The 17,534-nt window shown below is 46.3% G+C and overlaps 1 protein-coding gene across 15 annotated transcripts in view; it reads right to left on the reverse strand.

The window, feature by feature from the left end:
• The window catches only part of ST3GAL3 (ST3 beta-galactoside alpha-2,3-sialyltransferase 3), a 239,593-nt gene that overhangs the window by 25,655 nt on the left and 196,404 nt on the right, over window positions 1-17,534 (reverse strand). For 11 of the 15 annotated variants that reach the window (XM_033226759.1, XM_033226764.1, XM_033226760.1 and 8 more), the window contains 4 exons: window positions 7,941-8,035; window positions 3,791-3,854; window positions 2,503-2,598; window positions 2,041-2,227 (listed from right to left, as the gene is read on the reverse strand). In XM_033226759.1, the coding sequence (XP_033082650.1) occupies window positions 2,041-2,227; window positions 2,503-2,598; window positions 3,791-3,854; window positions 7,941-8,035 (442 nt within the window). Of the gene's footprint in view, window positions 1-11; window positions 164-942; window positions 1,028-2,040; window positions 2,228-2,502; window positions 2,599-3,790; window positions 3,855-7,940; window positions 8,036-17,534 lie in introns of all 15 variants that reach the window. The other 4 variants (XM_033226761.1, XM_033226762.1, XM_033226763.1 and 1 more) reach the window with 2 other exon arrangements.

Below are 17,534 nucleotides of genomic sequence, written 5' to 3' on the forward strand. Positions count from 1 at the left end.
GCACTGCTCACCAATGCAAGGCTGGTCCTAGAGCCCCGGGTATGGCCAGGACAACACACATGTCAGCAAGAGTGAGCCTGTGCCTGTGCCTCATCCTGCAATGCTGGTACCTTGAATCTGCCTGCTGCCAAGGCCAGTCTGGGCGGAGAGCTCCTCAGTCTTCCTGGGAAAAGCAAGGCTCTGCTGTCTGCTTCCTGAGTAGCCTGAGTATAGTGAGTTCTCCGACTCTAGCTGGCTTCCTTCCTTTTCTTCTTTCTTTCCTTACTCCCTTGGATGAATTTTAAGAACCTTGAATTAACTGACCTTGGTGTTCCTGGAAGGAACACGTGATAACATCCACGACAGGCTCTGACCCACCCCTTTGGCCCGGCCTTATTTTAACTGCCTGGCTTCTCCCAGTCTGCCCAGTAGGAAGTAGGAACTGGTGTTTGAGCCAATTCCAGATCATTTATGGTGATTGGGCACTGAAGGGTAAAAACCAATGGGATCAAGCCCTGTCCCTTAGGAGCTCTTGCCCTGAGGGAGGCTGTGACAGAGGAAACGATGTGAAAGGAGGATGGCAGAAGGCCAGGGTGAGACAGGAGCCCTTAGGCTCACTAGGGTTCACCAGGACAGACCCTATTTCCTACCATTCTCCCTTAAAAGTACCTATCTGTGATCCTAATTCTACTGCCCTCAAGGCAAAGAGAGGGACTCTGAAAACACTAGTGTCTCAGTTCCCAGGGTTCTGAAAACAGTAGGGTACTCCTGGAGCCACTGTTATTTACCCGGTCTGTGTGGGCAGTGGGCCTACTTGAAGCTGGGTCTGGCTAAGGCCAAGTGATCACTCTGCTGCCTGGCCCTTTCCTCCCCTTTGGGGAGGCGGACTGGACACCGTGGAGCCCCGGTGCCTCATCCAGTCTGGTTTTGAAATGGATTCCCCTTCCCCACTGTCCCACCTACCTGAATTTCTGGACCTGACTTCTGTCTTCTCTCTTGCTTGCTACCTACTTGACACTGCCTGTACTTGGCCTTGCTTGGGAAAGAGCTGTGGAGTTAAACCAAATTGTACTGAGCCCCTACAGGCAAGGGAAGCTGTTCCCACTCCCAACTCTTCTCTAAACCTTCAAAAAGAACAACTAGTTTCTCATTGTAGGCAGAGGGCTGTCTGTCATCATCCTCCTCTAGTAAGAGGCTTGGGTATTAGAAGATGAATGGCCTGAGCTCTGCAGTACCCCAGCCCTGGGGCTCCTGGTGACAGCTGGTTGTGGGGGAGTGGACCTGGACAAGTTCACGGATGTCCCTGTAGGCCCAGAGCTGGGAAGTAGAGGTCTCGGGAGGGAACTCAGTGGTGGTCTCCTAAAGAGCAGTTGACCTTACTCTGCCACATAAGCTCCCTAAAGAAATGGGCCCAGACCCTTACCTGCTTTGAACAGTCAGTGGAACCTGATCATTCCCAATGATCAGACTCAGTGGCAGGTTGGGGATTCAGCTATAGGTCAGTGGTAAAAGTACAAAGTGGAAAGAGACCAGGACTTACAAGCTTGGAAGCTGGCACTCTCAAGTTAAGGGGTCTGCTATCCCTGCAGAACCCAGGCTGAGAAAGAAGGCAGGGACCCCTAAGACCAGAGTCAGAGAGAACTTACAGAGGAGAAGACGGGGCAAGGGAGGCAGCTACAATGTCAGGGCAGCAGAGTGGGAAGATTGGGAGTGATACAAAGGCTGGCCTGAGAGACAGAGCTTTCCTCGGCCAGGAGATCTAACGCCAGGGAAGGGTCCCTGGGGCTGCTGGGGTCTGACTACAGAAGGCTAAGGAAGGATCTGCACCTGGGCACCTAGAAGCAGGTAGCAGGTGTCAGGCGTATCAGCCCCCAGAGTTTGGCCAGCAACCCTGGCAATCTCCTGACCTTTCTGCCCCTTGGCTGCCATTGGGTGACTTGCAGCTTTGGGTCATTAATGCTTCTTTTGAAGGTTCTTACTCGTTCTTTGCTGCATTCAAGGGGCGGGACTGCTTAGGAGTTGGGGAAGGCCAGGGCAAGAGGTGGTGCACGGAGAGCTTACCACTCTCTCCTTGTAGACGATATATTTCAACCACTTAAAGTCCTGCCACTTGAAGCCGGCGAGGACAAAGAGAGAATCGCGCTCGTACTGCTCAGGCCGCTGCATGGCGCCCTCGGGGTAGGTGATGCGCAGGGTCGTTTTGCTGCCCACATCCTTCTCAAAGCCTTTCACTGGTGCTGAGTTCAGTCTACAGAGAGCAGGCCCAGTCAGAGCCTGGGTCTGTGTTTGGGAAGGTACCATGACCCCAGAATACCCCAGGCACGGAGAATAGGAGTCCAGGTCACCTGGACCTATTCTCCCCAGGCGCTACCCCTAGTTGTCTGTTCCAAAGCCCTCCAACCCAGGTTCTTGAGGCTTCTGTTGACCTCCAGCCCAACTAGCCAGATAGACAGTTCTCAATGGGCTCAGGGCTATGGGTTTGGACCAGGACACTCACCCGAGGTGCCATTTTGGGGAGCTCACCTCACCACAATGTCATAGTCGTCAATTCGTGACCCCAGAGACTTGTTGGCAAGAACGCCTCCATTGCCCACGATGATGCAGCGGCGGCAGCGGAGGCTGAGGGGAGAGAGGCGGAGACCTCTGTACAGAGAACTGCCCACCAGGTCTCTTCCCCTGCTCCTTTGGCCCTTGACCCCATGCCCTTGTCCAGGACCAGGCTGGGATAGAGGAAGAAGACCAGTGGGCTTCTGGCAGCATTTCTGAGAGAAAGCTTGAACCATACCATGGGTAGTTGGGCCCCGAGACTCTCCAGCATCTCTAAGCCCTGACACTTCCCCAGGAAAACAGGGCCATGGAAAGGCTTGGGTGCCAGGCCTGGGTAGTGAGGAGGGAGCTCTGGTAAGATGGCATTCTAGGGTAAAGGTTCTCCAAGGGGTAGTGGTGTTTAGGCAGGCTTCAGGGGAGAGGGAAAAGTGGGCCAAGCTTGGGGCTATACCAGGAAAGCAAGAAAAGGGGAACAGGCCAGGGGCGGTGGCTCACGCCTGTAATCCCAGCACTTTGGGAGGCCGAGACGGGTGGATCACAAGGTCAGGAGATTGAGACCATTCTGGCTAACACGGTGAAACCCTGTCTCTACTAAAAATACAAAAAATTAACCGGGCATGGTGGCGGGTGCCTGTAGTCCCAGCTACTCAGGAGGCTGAGGCAGGAGAATGGCGTGAACTGGGAGGCGGAGCTTGTAGTGAGCCAAGATCGCACCACTGCACTCCAGCCTGGGTGACAGAGCAAGACTCCATCTCAAAAAAAAAAAAAGAAAGAAAAAAGAAAAAAAAAAGAAAAGGGGAACAGGACAGGAGGCTCTAAGACTCAAGGCTCCCAGCATCACTAGGGAGCTTACTCATCTTGCTTCTCCCATCCCTGACCCTGGCGCTTCCCACTCTAGGGTCTGTTGGTTTGGGAGCTGTCACTGCCTTCTGGACTTAAGCTTTGCCCCCTTCACCTGTCCCCGCCACCCAGGCCCTCAGTCCCATTGCTGGGCTAGTCCCAGCCCCGGTGTCTTCAGTTCTTACCCTCAAACCTCTGGTATCTGAGGACTGGGATGTCTTGCCAAGTGCTTACAACCCATGGGGGTGCAAGTCAGGTGGAGTGGTTCCACTTACCTGCTCCACCCGCCCTGTGTGTGTACTGTATGTGCATGTGTGGATGTGCTAGAGAAACTGCTCATGTCCAGGGAAGGCCAGCTGGACCTCAACACCTCTGCACACCACCAGGCAGCGGTGGGTAGGAGGCTGCGCAGTGTGTGGCTCACCTGTCCAAGGCAGGGGTCAGGCGGTACTCTTTAGTGGCTGACAAGATGGCTTTGATCAGATTGTCTGCAGACAGAGGAGAGAGGTTTCTGTTACAGGGTCACTTACGTTTCTACAAAATGTTTACAGATAGGCCGGGCGCGGTGGCTCACGCCTGTAATCCCAGCACTTTGGGAGGCCAAGGCGGGCAGATCACGAGGTCAGGAGATCGAGACCATCCTGGCTAACACGGTGAAACCCCGTCTCTACTAAAAATGCAAAAAATTAGCCGGGCGTGGCAGCAGGCGCCTGTAGTCCCAGCTACTTGGGAGGCTGAGGCAGGAGAATGGCGTGAACCTGGGAGGCGGAGCATGCAGTGAGCCGAGATCACGCCACTGCACTCCAGCCTGGGCGACTGAGCAAAACTCCGTCTCAAAAAAAAAAAAAAAAAAAAAGTTTACAGGTAATCCTACTGGAAAGCACAAGTTCCTGGGGGCTAGAGTGAAAGTGGAAGTGGAGAGAGCTCTGGACACCAGGATGCTTTGGGCCACTGCCCTGACTTTATTCCTGACAAAGGAAGTGAAGGCAGGAAACAGACAGGCATATCACTGCCAGGAGCCCGTCCCTAACACTGGCACGTAGCTTCTTTCCCAGGCTTCTGGGAGGCTCAACTGGTTTTCTGAGGCTCTGTAGTCAGGCCCCAGGGCATGCATTCCTAGGCCAGGGCCTTCCCTGGAAGCTGGAGCATGCAGTCTCCCCTGGAATGGGAGTACTTGCTCAGAGCTAGAGACCACCTTGTGCTTATCTCTGTGTTCCCACCCAGCAGATACTAGGAAACGAACAAGGAGACACCCAACAGCCGAAGAGCTCACCACGTGCCTCATTATCTGACATCACCTTTCCCTCACTTTCTCCCTCTCACATTGCCAATCCTGAATCCTGCTCTTTGCCAGGCTGACTTTACCTCCTCACCTCTTTACTCCCTGAGCCTGGCTCTGCCCACCTGCACTCCACTCAGCAAGGACCCCTGTGACTTCTGTGCTCTCAGACCTGTGCCCACTATGTAGACCTCATCTCTTCGGCCTCTCTGGCTTTGGCAATGAGGACTGCTCTTCCAAACTGGTATCATGAGCGCACTACAATATAATGTATAGTGAATAGCAAGGGTATTGGCTTTGGAGTCAAATACTGGCTGTGCTCTGTGACCTTACATAAATCATTTCCTTTCTTTGAGCTTTAGTTTCCTCATCTCTAAAATGAAAGTAATTCCTATTTTGTGGAGTTGTTAGGAAGATATAAAATAATGTACATAAAGACCTAAAAATAAAGTAAACTGGTATCACCACAATGGAGAGCATCTTAATAACATCAAATAACCACAAAGATGTGCATACACTAAGATCCTACAACTATGCTCCTAGGCGCGGAGCACTGACAAAGTCACATGCTTGCTCCAGGAGACATGCAAGAGTGTCTGCCGATGAGCTGTTTGTTATAGCAAAAGGTTGGAGGCAAGCTGAATGTCCACCAAAAAAAGAAAAAACAGATTAAATGTGGTGTATGAAATCCTATACAGCCATTAAAAAAAAATCAATGACCTAGAGCTATATGTATCAATATAGATAAATCTCAAAAACATATTCAAAAAAATGAAGAATATACATACATATATTCACAAATATATGTACATATAATGACACCATTTGTAAAGTCTAAAGACGTGTAAGAGCGGTACTATATTTTTAATGAATATATAAATATGTAGTGAAAATACATAAGGCTGGGTGTGGTGGCTCACACCTGTAATCACAGCACTTTGGGAGGCCAAGGAGGGAGGATTGCTTGAGCTCAGGAGTTTGAGACCAGCTTGGGCAACATGGTTAAACCCTGTTTCTACAAAAAAATACAAAAATTAATCAGGAGTGCTAGTGTGTGCTTTAGTCCCAGCTACCCGGGGAGCTGAGGTGAGAGGATTGCTTGAGCGCGGGAGTTGAGGCTGCAGTGAGTCGTGTGTGTGCCAGTGCACTCCAGCCTGGGTGACAAAGCAAGACCCTGTCTCAAACATACATAAACAAGGCATAAGAATGCCAACACTGAAGCCAGGATAATGAAGAATAATGGCTTCCTGGGGAAGGAAGAGAATGGAGTGGGAAGGGCTCCACAGAAGCTTTAATTGTATCTCATGTTTTATTTCTTAAGCTGAGTAGAAGGTACATCAATGCTCATTATTCCTAGTATTTTTTGTATGCTTGAAATATTTCTTGTAAAGAAAAGATGTCTCCAAAATTAAAAATAACAAACTTATACTTTTTTAAAGGAGAGGGGTGGAGATGCTGGTAGAGGTAGCTGAGAGGTCATATTAAGGACTGAGAAGTATCCCTTGGATTTCTCCAGGACACTGAGCAGTTTCACTGGAATGGTGGGGTGGGATGGGCAGGGATGCAGATGTTCTTCAGGAGTAAATGGTGAGAAAGAGGAGGCAGTAGGTGCAGTGAATCCTTCCAGAATGAGGTAGGGAATCCTTCCAGTGGAGTGAGAATGAGGTAGGGAAACAAACCTTTAAGCAATGTTCTACACTAAGTGCCTTCAGATATACCTTATGGTGGGCTTCAGGAAAGGCCGCAGATTCCCTCCTTTTCCCACTTCCAATTTCACCTTTAAGGAAGAGCATATTGCTACTAAAATTAGCCAAGGTCAAGGATATGGATTGGGCTTTGTTTTCTAGGAGGAGAACCTCAGCAGAAAGACTACACATTAGCAGGTGCTCTCTGCTTGCTGGCTGATGGGCTCCATAGCAAATTTCCCTGGCCTTTGTAGCTATCCCTTCTGAGTCTCAAGTGCAGATTTAAGAGAGAAGAGTGGCCTTCTTTGCTGCATGCACCCAGGAAAAAGGTGTTCTTCATATGGTTTAACCCGACCCATTAGATTTGTCCTTGGAGGTCTGAGGTCAAAGCTCCAGTTCAACAGTGCTTTTCCTGGCCACTGCCTTCTTTTCAGGGAGAGGTAGCCTGGCTGAGTAGAGGGTTCAGGTATTCTTGAGTCACCTGGCCAAATGATATCACCCCTTTAGCTGTTATTTTATGTAACTCTGACCACAACTTTACACAGTAGTATAATTCTCTCCATTTAACTGCTGAAGGAACTAAAGCACAGACAGGTAACTGGTCCAGGGTCACAGCTAGTAAAAACGAAGTATGGGGATCTGATCCCTCTCTGCCTGACCCATAAGTCCAGATTATTTTCCACCATGCCATGAAACAGCACAGAACCTGACAAAGAAGCAGAATTGTTTAACTACTAGGGATGGGAAAGTCTTAAGTTAGGAGGGAGCTGTGTGGGTGGGGTCCCCAAGGCAACAGAAGGGGAGTTTCTAAGAGGGCAGGGGAAAGGTTAGCCTTGGACAGGATAAGGAAGGGTTGGAAGGGAGACGAGGTTGAGGTGAAAAACATCAGGATGGGCTGGTAGAGGGGTGTGGGGCACTCCTGGGGGACAGTCTCTTATCTCTCTGGGAATGTCCCTACTATACCTAGTACTCTAGTGTTCCTGTCTATGGCACACCTTTCCTGTGCTCTCACAGCTCCTTGTACTTCCCTCACCAGAACCCTGCACTCTGAGTATCTGTATCTCTGCTATACTGGAGCTTTTTGAGGAGAAAAACCAATTCTGTCCACTTCACTGTTGTATACTTAGCCCCTGGCAAAGTGGTGGGCTCTGTGTACATATTCCATTAAAGAAGAAGCCGGGCACAGTGGCTCATGCCTATAACCCCAGCACTTTGGGCAGATCATTTGAGTCCAGGAGTCTGAGATCAACCTGGGCAACATGATAAAACCCTGTCTCTACTAAAAATACAAAGAAAAAATTAGCCAGGCATGGTGGTGCGTGCCTATGGTCCCAGCTACTCAGGAGGCTGAGGTAGGAGGATCTTAAAGGTGGTGGAGATTGCATGAGCCGAGATCATGCCACTGCACTTTAGCCTGGGAGACAGAGCAAGGCTCTATCTAAAAAAAAAAAAAAAAGTGAAAAAAGGAAGGGAAAAAGGTAGAGATTTGTTGAGAGTAGAGGAAGGGTGGATTCTTAGCATGGGGACTTCGAGGATGTAGCCTTGTCCTGAAGGATAGGGAGACAGTCGTGGGGGTGAGATGTTAATGTAGGTCAGGGTTCCCAACATACCTTGACCTTTGATCCCAAAAGGCGGCACAAACTCCCGGATTCTAGCCCACTTGCGAAAGGAGTCATCCAGGAACATGGGTGCTGGCTTGGAGAACCTGGAATATAACAGGACTGTTGAGGATCACAAAAACGCAACAGGCTGGAGTCCTGATGGCACTTCTGTGCGTCCGTCTTGGCTAAGGATCGTCTGGAAGCCCCCTCTGATTCCGGCATACCCCCTCCACCCAGCCTGTTCACTGGTTTCTGTTGAGGGGTTTGACAGATCTTGTTCAGTGGAGCCTGAGTCTGAGGGAGTAGGCCTGGTCAGTCTTTATTTGGCCAGCTGTAGGAGTGGAGAGACAAGATTTGCTCAGCAAAGATCAATTTCTCAGAGCTAGAAGCTCTCTGGAAGGTTGTGCAGGCATCCATCAAATAGTCACTGCTGCCCACACTGTTCCTGCAATCTGGGAACACAGAGATGAGACACTGTCCAGTTGAGCAGAAATATATCCAAAAATACAACCAGTACATGGAGACAGATTTTGGAGAGAATTCTGGGAGGTGGACCACCCACAGTGAGGAAGAAGGAGAATTCATGGTGAGAGGACAAAGCAGGTTAAAAGCTATAGGAGACAGAAGTTCAGTAGGGAAGAGAAAGAAAAAGCAGAGTCCTAGGAGGCAATGCCAAGGGGAAAGGTTTCAGACCAGTAGAAATTTGAGTGCATTTGCTGGTGGAGAGAAAGAAAGAGAGGAGGCTAAGTTCCTGGGGAAGTGAGGAAGGATCCAGAGCTTCACGGGAAGGGTTGATCTGGGCCTGGAGGGGAGATGGGGGGAAAGGTGAGAGAAGGAGTGTGAAGTGATGCTGAGCTCGGGGGAAAGAACAGGCAAGTCTTACTCTTCTTGGAATGGGCAGGGAGGGGACAGGCTTGGGGAGGAGGAGACGAAGTCTGAAGGGAGGCAAAGGGAAGTGAGGAAGAGGGAGAAGGTGCAGCAGGAATTGAGCTCTTCAGAGATGACTGGAGAGCACAACTTCACATGGGCCCTAGCACCCTGCTTTGAGGCCACTTTCAGGGGACCTGGCAGCCCCAAAGATGGCCAGTCCCTGAACATCCCCTGTGTGCTGAGAACTCTGCCATGCAGCCTGCTCAGGACCTTCCTGGCCATAAATGAATGTCGGGAGGCCTGGGCCTCCGTGGCTCTGTCTCGTTATTTCTAACTCACCCTGAATCAGCCACTGAATAACTGCAGGCTGCAAGGGTGGCCCTCCAAGCCCAGAAGCAACCACAGCATGGATTTCTCATCCCTATCATCACTAACACCATTATAACCGGCAGTCCCAGGAGCAACAGTATCAGTTATCACTCAGAGGTCTGGTATTATTAGAGATTTTGACATGAACTTGAAAAAGGCAGAAAACTCTGAATCCTGCTCCCTCCCCCATCACTCTTGCTAGGAAGATGTCAACACTTGGGAGCTCGGAGCCAGGTCCCAGCAACTAAGTCAGTGCACTCCCCCTAGCATCCCATGTAAAAGGGTAATGCATATTTCTTGTGCCAAGTATATAAAATCTAAGTAAATTAATATATTTGATGTTTTGCCAGAGACTCTGAGGATCCTGGTCATGGTCTATGTGTAATATCAAAGCAAACATGGTCCCTGGATAAGCCTGCACCAAGAACCTCTTCTTCTGTGTCAGGACTGAGCTTATAAAATTTCTGGAAAGTTTCTCTCAGAGTCAAGCTTGGACAGGATTTTATCTGCTTTCCAATATGTACTAGATGTCATATGCTAATAAAATATGCCTAAGATCTAGCCAAATGATCTTGACTTTTTTTTTTTTTCCTTTTCCTCTCTCTCCTTTCTTTTTATTCAGACGACTGGAAAGTTTGGTAAGTTTTACTTTTAAAAACACCTCATTTTTTGTGCAACCTGTAACATATTAATTTTGGAAAAAAATACAGACTAGCACACATGCAAAATAAAAATACCCATAATTGTATAACACAGAGATAATTAACCTTATGGTATACATCCAAACTGATTTTCCTTTTCCCATATTACTTTGTAGACTGCTTTGTAGACTTTCTCCTACTAGACAGAGACTGTAGTCCCAGCTATCTGGGAGGCTGAGGTGGGAGGATCGCTTGAGCTCAGGAGGTTGAGGCTGCAGTAAGGTGAGATCCCACCACTGCACTCCAGCCTGGGTGACAGTGTGAGACCTTGCCTCAAAAAAAGAAAAAAAAAAAAAAATTATTGATCAAGATTGGGTTCAGGCTGGGCGCAGTGGCTCGTGCCTCCAATCCCAGCACTTTGGGAGGCCAAGACAGGCGGATCACCTGAGGTCAGGAGTTTGAGACCAGCCTGGCTAACATGACGAAACCCCGTCCCTACTAAAAATACAAAAATTAGCCAGGCTTGGTGGGCATGCCGGTAGTCCCAGCGACTTGGGAGGTTGAGGCAGGAGAGTCGCTTGAACCCAGGAGGTAGAGGTTGCAGTGAGCCAAGATCACGCCAACTGTTCTCCAGCCTGGGCGACAGAGCAAGACTCCATCTCAAATTTTAAAAAAAGACTAGGTTCAAGTGTTCTTGGCCAAAACTGATAAAGTTCTCAGTGGCTCTGCATAGAATGCTTGTTGCAGCCACTGAGGATCATCACCTAGATCCATCCTTTCCTTAGGAGATGCTACAATACTTCTATAAACTTTCTCTTGTAACTCTTTGGTTGCAGTCCTACAGAAAAGATGAGATAAAATGCTTAATTTTTCCCCTTATTTACCCATTTGCAGAATAATGAGCTGATTCCTTAGCACCCTCCAAAGATGATTAATGAGGCTTTTTTACATTTTAATCATTGGGAATTCAGATATTTTCATGTATTTGATATATGTCAATCTACTGTAATTTCTGTAACCATTATTATGTATTTATTTATTATTATTATTATTTTTTGAGATGGAGTTTCACTCTTGTTGCCCAGGCTGGAGTGCAATGGTGCGATCTCGGCTCACTACAGCCTCTGCCTCCTGGGTTCAAGTGATTGTCCCGCCTCAGCCTCCCGAGTAGCTGGGATTACAGGTACCCATCATCATGCCCGGCTAATTCTGTATTTTAAGTGGAGATGGGGTTTCACCATGTTGGTCAGGCTGATCTTGAACTCCTGACCTCAGGTGATCCGCCCACCTTGGCCTCCCAAGGCGTGAGCCACTGAGCCCAGCCAATCATTATTTTTTGATGCTCGGATTATCCCATCTTTGGCCAGTGGAGTCTTTTCAATTTGGCTCCTGAATCTTCTGGACACATCCCAGTAACCTTTGATAATGTCCTGGTTTTCTTGTATGAAAAGATGTTTGCGGCTGATCTTGTACATTTCTTGCCCCGACTTGGAATCAGTCATTTTCCCAAGGAACCCTGGTTCCTTTCAACTGGTAATGGTATTTACAGATCACCATCAGAGTAGCTAGGGAAGCTCATGTTATTATGGGTTAGTCATTATTTCCAGGCCGGTCAAAACTAGGACATACGCATATTTCCTAGTCCTATGTATGTAGGTTATTTGTCCTGTAGAGTGACCCATATTCCATATTTTCCCAGTTACATTCAGATATTGTTGAGCATGTTCACTTGTCCCATATATATCTGTTACCCAGGCTGGAGTGCAGTGGCGTGAACACAGCTCACTGTAACCTCAAACTCCTGGGCTCAAATGATCCTCCCACCTCAGCCTCCCAAGTAGCTAGGACTACAGACATCCATCCCCATAGCCAGCTAAGTTCTCATTTTATTTTTAATTTTGGTAGTGATGAAGTCTTGCTATGTTGCCCAGGGTGGTCTTGAACTCCTGGGCTTATGTGATCCTCCTGCCTCAGGCTCCCAAAGTGCTGGGATTATAGGCGTGAGCCACCATGCTCAGCCTCAAACACTTTCCACTTCGTCTCTCTCTTTTATTAGGCCTTTGGCTTTGGATTTTCTTTCTGTAGCTGCTCTTTCTAGTCCCTGAATGATTCAACCAGCTCTCCTCTAACACTTCTGCTAGTTGGGTGCATCTCTTTGCAAAGGGAACTCATTTTTTCCTCCAGTGTATATATTTTTAAACTTTTCATTACGGAAAATTTCACATATAAAAAAGCAGAAAAAATAGTACAGTCAACCCTGCCACCTCCATCACCCAGATTCAACAATTTTCAATCATGGTCAATTTTATTTCTTTAATACCCCATCCACTTTCTTTCTATACTATTTTGAAAATTCCCAGAAATTATGCCATTTCATCCACAGAATATTTCAGCATTATTTTCTAAAAGATAAGGACACCTTAAAATGTAAACCATACCTAAACAACCTTTCTTAAAGCATGATCACACCTAAAATTTTGACTATAATATTTTTTTTGAGACAGGCTCTTGCTCCATTGCCCAGGCTAGAGTACAGTGGTGTGATCTCTGTTTACTACAACCTCAAACTCTTGCGCTCAAGCATTCCTTCCACCTCAGCCTCCTGCGTAGCTAGGACTACAGGCATGAGCCACCACACCTGACTGATTTTTTATTTTTTATAGAGATGGAGTCTCACTATATTGCTCAGGGTGGGAATTAATTTTTTGAGGAAAAGAATGCATCATTCATTTGTAACTAGTATTTCCAATACAAAATTAGGATTATAAGATTTGTATTTATCTTCTTTTTCTTTTTAAAAACAGCTTTATTGATATATAATTCACATAGCAAACAATTGTTTACCTACTATATTTGACTTTATATTTGTATCTCTTTTAAGCTGACATCCGTGTTTCCAGTGACATTAACACAATTACTTTTTTTGCTTGATCCTAACATATACATATAGAAAATGTATATAATGGTTTCAGAAAAACAATATCAGTATACTACTAACACTATCATTACTAGAAACAATTTAAGGTTTCTTTGCAGTTCTTTTTGCCTTAGGCTATACCCCACTAGAAGAACAGACAAATTACTTTGCATTTGCCAGTTGAAATAATTCTGCTGAGTTTAATTCATCAATGACATGATACATAGTTAGGTTCATTTGTTTCATTCCGCTTTTGCTTTCAAGGGAGAGCTTTTCCCTCATTTTAATTGATTTTGTTTAATGATGATATAGAGTTTTGCATAGTTACACAATTAAATCCACAAACAAAATATATTCAAAGAAGTGTAGCTTTCATCTCTGTCTGCCTGTTACATCTAGTCCCACACAGTATTCGTTTTTATTAGTTTTATTGTATCCTTTTTGTTTTTTTGATATAATAAATGATACGCGCACGAGCGTGTGTGTGTGTGTGTGTGTGTATTCCTGTTCCCTTCTTTATTCACTAAAAAGCTAACACAGTATACATACTGTTTTGTCTATTTTTCTTTTTTTACTAAACAATATATCCTGGTGAGCACTCCATTACAATTATATACTGGATAAGACTTCACGATTGATTATGTACCTTATTTTATTCAATCAATCTCCTGGGTTGTTTCCAGTCTTTTGTAAAGTAAGTTCTACTAGCAGTGATTACAACGAATAACTTAATGCATATGTCTTTTCTACTTGCCAATGTATCTTTGAAATAGATTCCTAAAAGTGGGTTTGCTAGATCAAAGGGAAAGTGTGTATCTTTAATTTTGCTCCATACTGCTAAACTCCCCTCCACAGGGATTGTGCCATTTTGCAATACCCACCAGTGGTGTATGAAAGTGCCACTCCCCCACAACCCCTGCAACCTCACCAAGAGTACACTGTCAAACGTTTTGATTTTGTTAGTCTGATAGAAAAAAAACAGCATTTCGCTGTCATCTTAATTTGCATTTCTTTTGTTCTGAGTGGAATTTAGCATTATTTCATATATGGAAGGGCCATTTGCAGTTCTTTTTCTATTTTTTCCTTCTCTTTTTAAAAAGTTCTTTATATATTTAATATATAAACTCTCTGAGATACAGTTACAAATATTTCCCCTTGTTTGTTTATCTATTTACTTGGGTTATGGTGTTTTCTTTTTTTTTCCCCCCCTCATTTTTGCAAAATATTTTTATTTTTTCTCAAAGCAGGAGGCAGAAAGTTGCTGCTATGGTCATTCTTGGCCTCCCACACAATAGGTTTTGTTGTTGTTGTTGTTGTTTTAAGTCAAATTTATCAGTCGCTCCCCTATTGCTTCTGGAGTTTAAGTCATAGGAAAGTTTTCCTCATCCCCAGGTTATAGAGAAATTCATCCATACTTTTTTAGTGCTTATGTGTTTTCATGTTTTACATTTAAATCTCTGGTCTATTTTGGTTGGTGTAAAGACCAGATCCAATGTTATCTAGTTCCATAGGACTAACAAAGGCCTCTCTTTACCTGTTCTAAGACTATCCTGTGGCTTTTCTTCACCTTTTCTTAGGAGATTTGCATGCTTGTTTTAATTCCTGGTTTTCCCTCCTTGTATCATTGATTGCAGCTGCATGGATTCAAGGACTGTTCCCTCAACATGTCCTGTGCTGTGCTCTAGCCTCTTCCTCCTCCTCCTCCTCCTTTTCTTGGCCACAGGCATGCTTTCATGGTGATGGGGAGATCAGGTTTCAAGTTGGGAACAAGGACTTGGAACACTACGTTCTTGTTACCCTAGAGCTCCTAGAAAGGACAGTGGGCCGGGTGCGGTGGCTCAAGCCTGTAATCCCAGCACTTTGGGAGGCCGAGACGGGCGGATCACGAGGTCAGGAGATCGAGACCATCCTGGCTAACACGGTGAAACCCCGTCTCTACTAAAAAAATACAAAAAACTAGCCGGGTGAGGTGGCGGGTGCCTGTAGTCCCAGCCACTCGGGAGGCTGAGGCAGGAGAATGGCGTGAACTTGGGAGGCGGAGCTTGCAGTGAGCTGAGATCCGGCCACTGCACTCCAGCCTGGGCGACAGAGCGAGACTCTGTCTCAAAAAAAAAAAAAAAAAAAAAGAAAGTACAGTGGTGGATGTGGAATTTCTAACAATCACAGCCAGCACCTTAACTTTCCCTAACATCATCCTCACCTCCATCACTACATCACCATCACTTTTATTACCAAGTTTCAACTGATCATCTACCAACTCTGCCATATTCACTCAAGGTTTCAGCATCTGTCTCATATTCTATGCAAACCCAATTCTTGCTCAATTATTTTCAGAAACTTCAATGCCTACAACTCTGGCCTCGAAGATGACTTACTCGACTCCAGTGACCTCCTCATCTTCACTCCAGGTCAGCCACTCAGTTCCACAGCCACATTCTGAAACTCTTCATCACTTTTAAAATATTAATCTCCGATACTCTCTGAATACAATTTCTTCATGTTCTATTTTCTCTTTCTCTCCTTTGTTTTCTTCACTCCAAACCCACTTGATTTCTATACATACTTCTAGTCTATTATCTCTCTTGGCTAGATCCCATCCATCTCCTCAATCTCACTCTTGCCAGGGGCCTATACCCCTTGGTTCCACTGTCCTTTTGTCTTACACATTAGGCAAAATCCAACCAAAGACTGATCTAATCTTACACTGTTGTACCTTTTATATTCGAGGGGCTGCGAGAACACACACACATATACACTAAAGTGCATTGATGCCACCACAAATTTATGAGGCATTAGGTTCTCAACTTTGCTCAGCAGCTATTCCAAACATTCTCTACTCTCCATAAACTCTATCCTTTTCCAACTCTCTTTAAGCAGGTATCTTTTCTCTCACTTCACAGAAAAACCAAGACCATCAGATAGGAACTCTCTCAGTTTCTGGCTTCCTTACCCACAAATCTATCAGTCCCTTTACCTATTCTTAAATTTGGCCTCCTTACAAGACATGGTTCCATGACACCAAAGCAGATCTTTCTATCATGCTATGGGTTCCATCTCTGTTTCCCTTTATGCACACAATAAGGCTCAGGTCTCTCCCCTGTAAAAACAAACAAACGAATAAACAAATTTGACAAAGTTTCCTGGCCATATACCCGCTTTAGCTACCAGCTTCTCTTTCATCCCTTCATGGCAAAAGTACTAGGAAGAGCGGTGGATATTCTGTCTCCACTTCTTCATCTCCTAGTCACCCTCCTATCTAATGCAATCTAGATTTTACTCCCCTGAGACTACTGTTATATACTCCCAGCCCAGCACTATTTGTAGACATGTCTGTCTTCATGCATTTACACATGCATTATCTCTGCCTGAAATGTACACCTCTGCTCTATTTCCCAACCACTTTCCTTCTCTATTTGTCTGGAAAAAATGCATACTTATTCTTAAAAAAAATTTTAATAGGTACATAATAATTGTACATATTTATGGAGTATAAAGTGATGCTGTGATACATATAATGTATTGTGATCCAGTCAGGGTAATTAGCATATTCATCATCTCAAACATTTATCATTTCTTATTTATTTTTAGACAAGAGTCTTGCTCTGCTGCCCAGGCTGGAGTGCAGTGGCGCGATCTTGGCTCACTGCAACCTACGCCTCCCAGGTTCAAGTGATTCTCCTGCCTCAGCCTTTCGAGTAGCTGGAACTACAGGTGTGCACCACCACGCCCAGCTAATTTTTGTATTTTCAGTAGAGACAGGGTTTCGCCATGTTGGCCAGGCTGGTTTTGAACTCCTGACCTCAGGTGATCTGCCTGCCTCAGCCTCCCAAAGTGTTGGGATGACAGGCGTGAGCCACTGTGCCCGGCCAACATTTATCATTTCTTTGTGTTGAGAACATTCAATATCTTCCTTCTAGCTATTTGAAACTATATATTATTGCTAACTACAATCATCCTAGAGTGCCATGGAATGCTAGAATTTATTCCTCCTATCTAGCTGTGATTTTGTATAATTTAACAAGTCTCTCCCTATTTCTCCCTTCCCAGCCTCTGGCATCCTCTGTTCTGTTTCATTCGTATTAAGTTGAAAGACTACTTCTCTGGACAGTCTCCCCTGACTCCCCCAGGGAGGCTTGCACTCTTCCTCCAGTGTTCCCACTGCACTTTGTTCATCCCTTGTGAGGTGGCTAGGCGCCTGCAGAGGCCTTGGAAACTGGGCTGGGGCCCATAAACAACAGGAAATGTGGGGGTGGGGTGATGGTAGATGGTGTGTGTGTGTGTGTTAATTACGCAGGTGGCTTAGCCTCATGCTATATGCCTGGAACAGAATCCAGGGGCTTCCGTCCAGATCAGTGTGCCAGTCTGGGGGCCTGGCCAGGGTGGAGGTGGCCCTTAAGGTGTAGAATGACTGGTCAGACTAGCGGGGGTATGGGACGCCTGACCTGCTTGCCCTGGCCTAGGGGGTAGCAGGGCAGGGTGGGGCAGGCTCCAAAAGACAGGCCCCAGCCCGCCAGCCCTGCCAGCACCCCGGCACGCGAGGCGGCCTCAGGATCAGGTTTCAGCAGGGTGTGAGTGAGTGCGTGAGAAGGACCGGGGAAAGGAGGAGACGGAAGTTGCACTGGAACTTGCCAATCCTTTCTCCTTAGATTCCACAGCCTAGTAGTTTGGGGGTTCCGGGCCCTAGGAGAGTACATGCTGAGTGTGGATCTGACCCCCATGTCTCTCACAGCATAGGTGGAACCTCAGGAGCCAGGAGGCTGCCCTGCTCACAGACCTGTAGACTGAAAGAGGACTATGATTAGGCGT

Source organism: Trachypithecus francoisi, unplaced genomic scaffold (assembly GCF_009764315.1).
Source record: "Trachypithecus francoisi isolate TF-2019V2 unplaced genomic scaffold, Tfra_2.0 Lachesis_group12, whole genome shotgun sequence".
Taxonomy (NCBI): Eukaryota; Metazoa; Chordata; class Mammalia; order Primates; family Cercopithecidae; genus Trachypithecus; species Trachypithecus francoisi.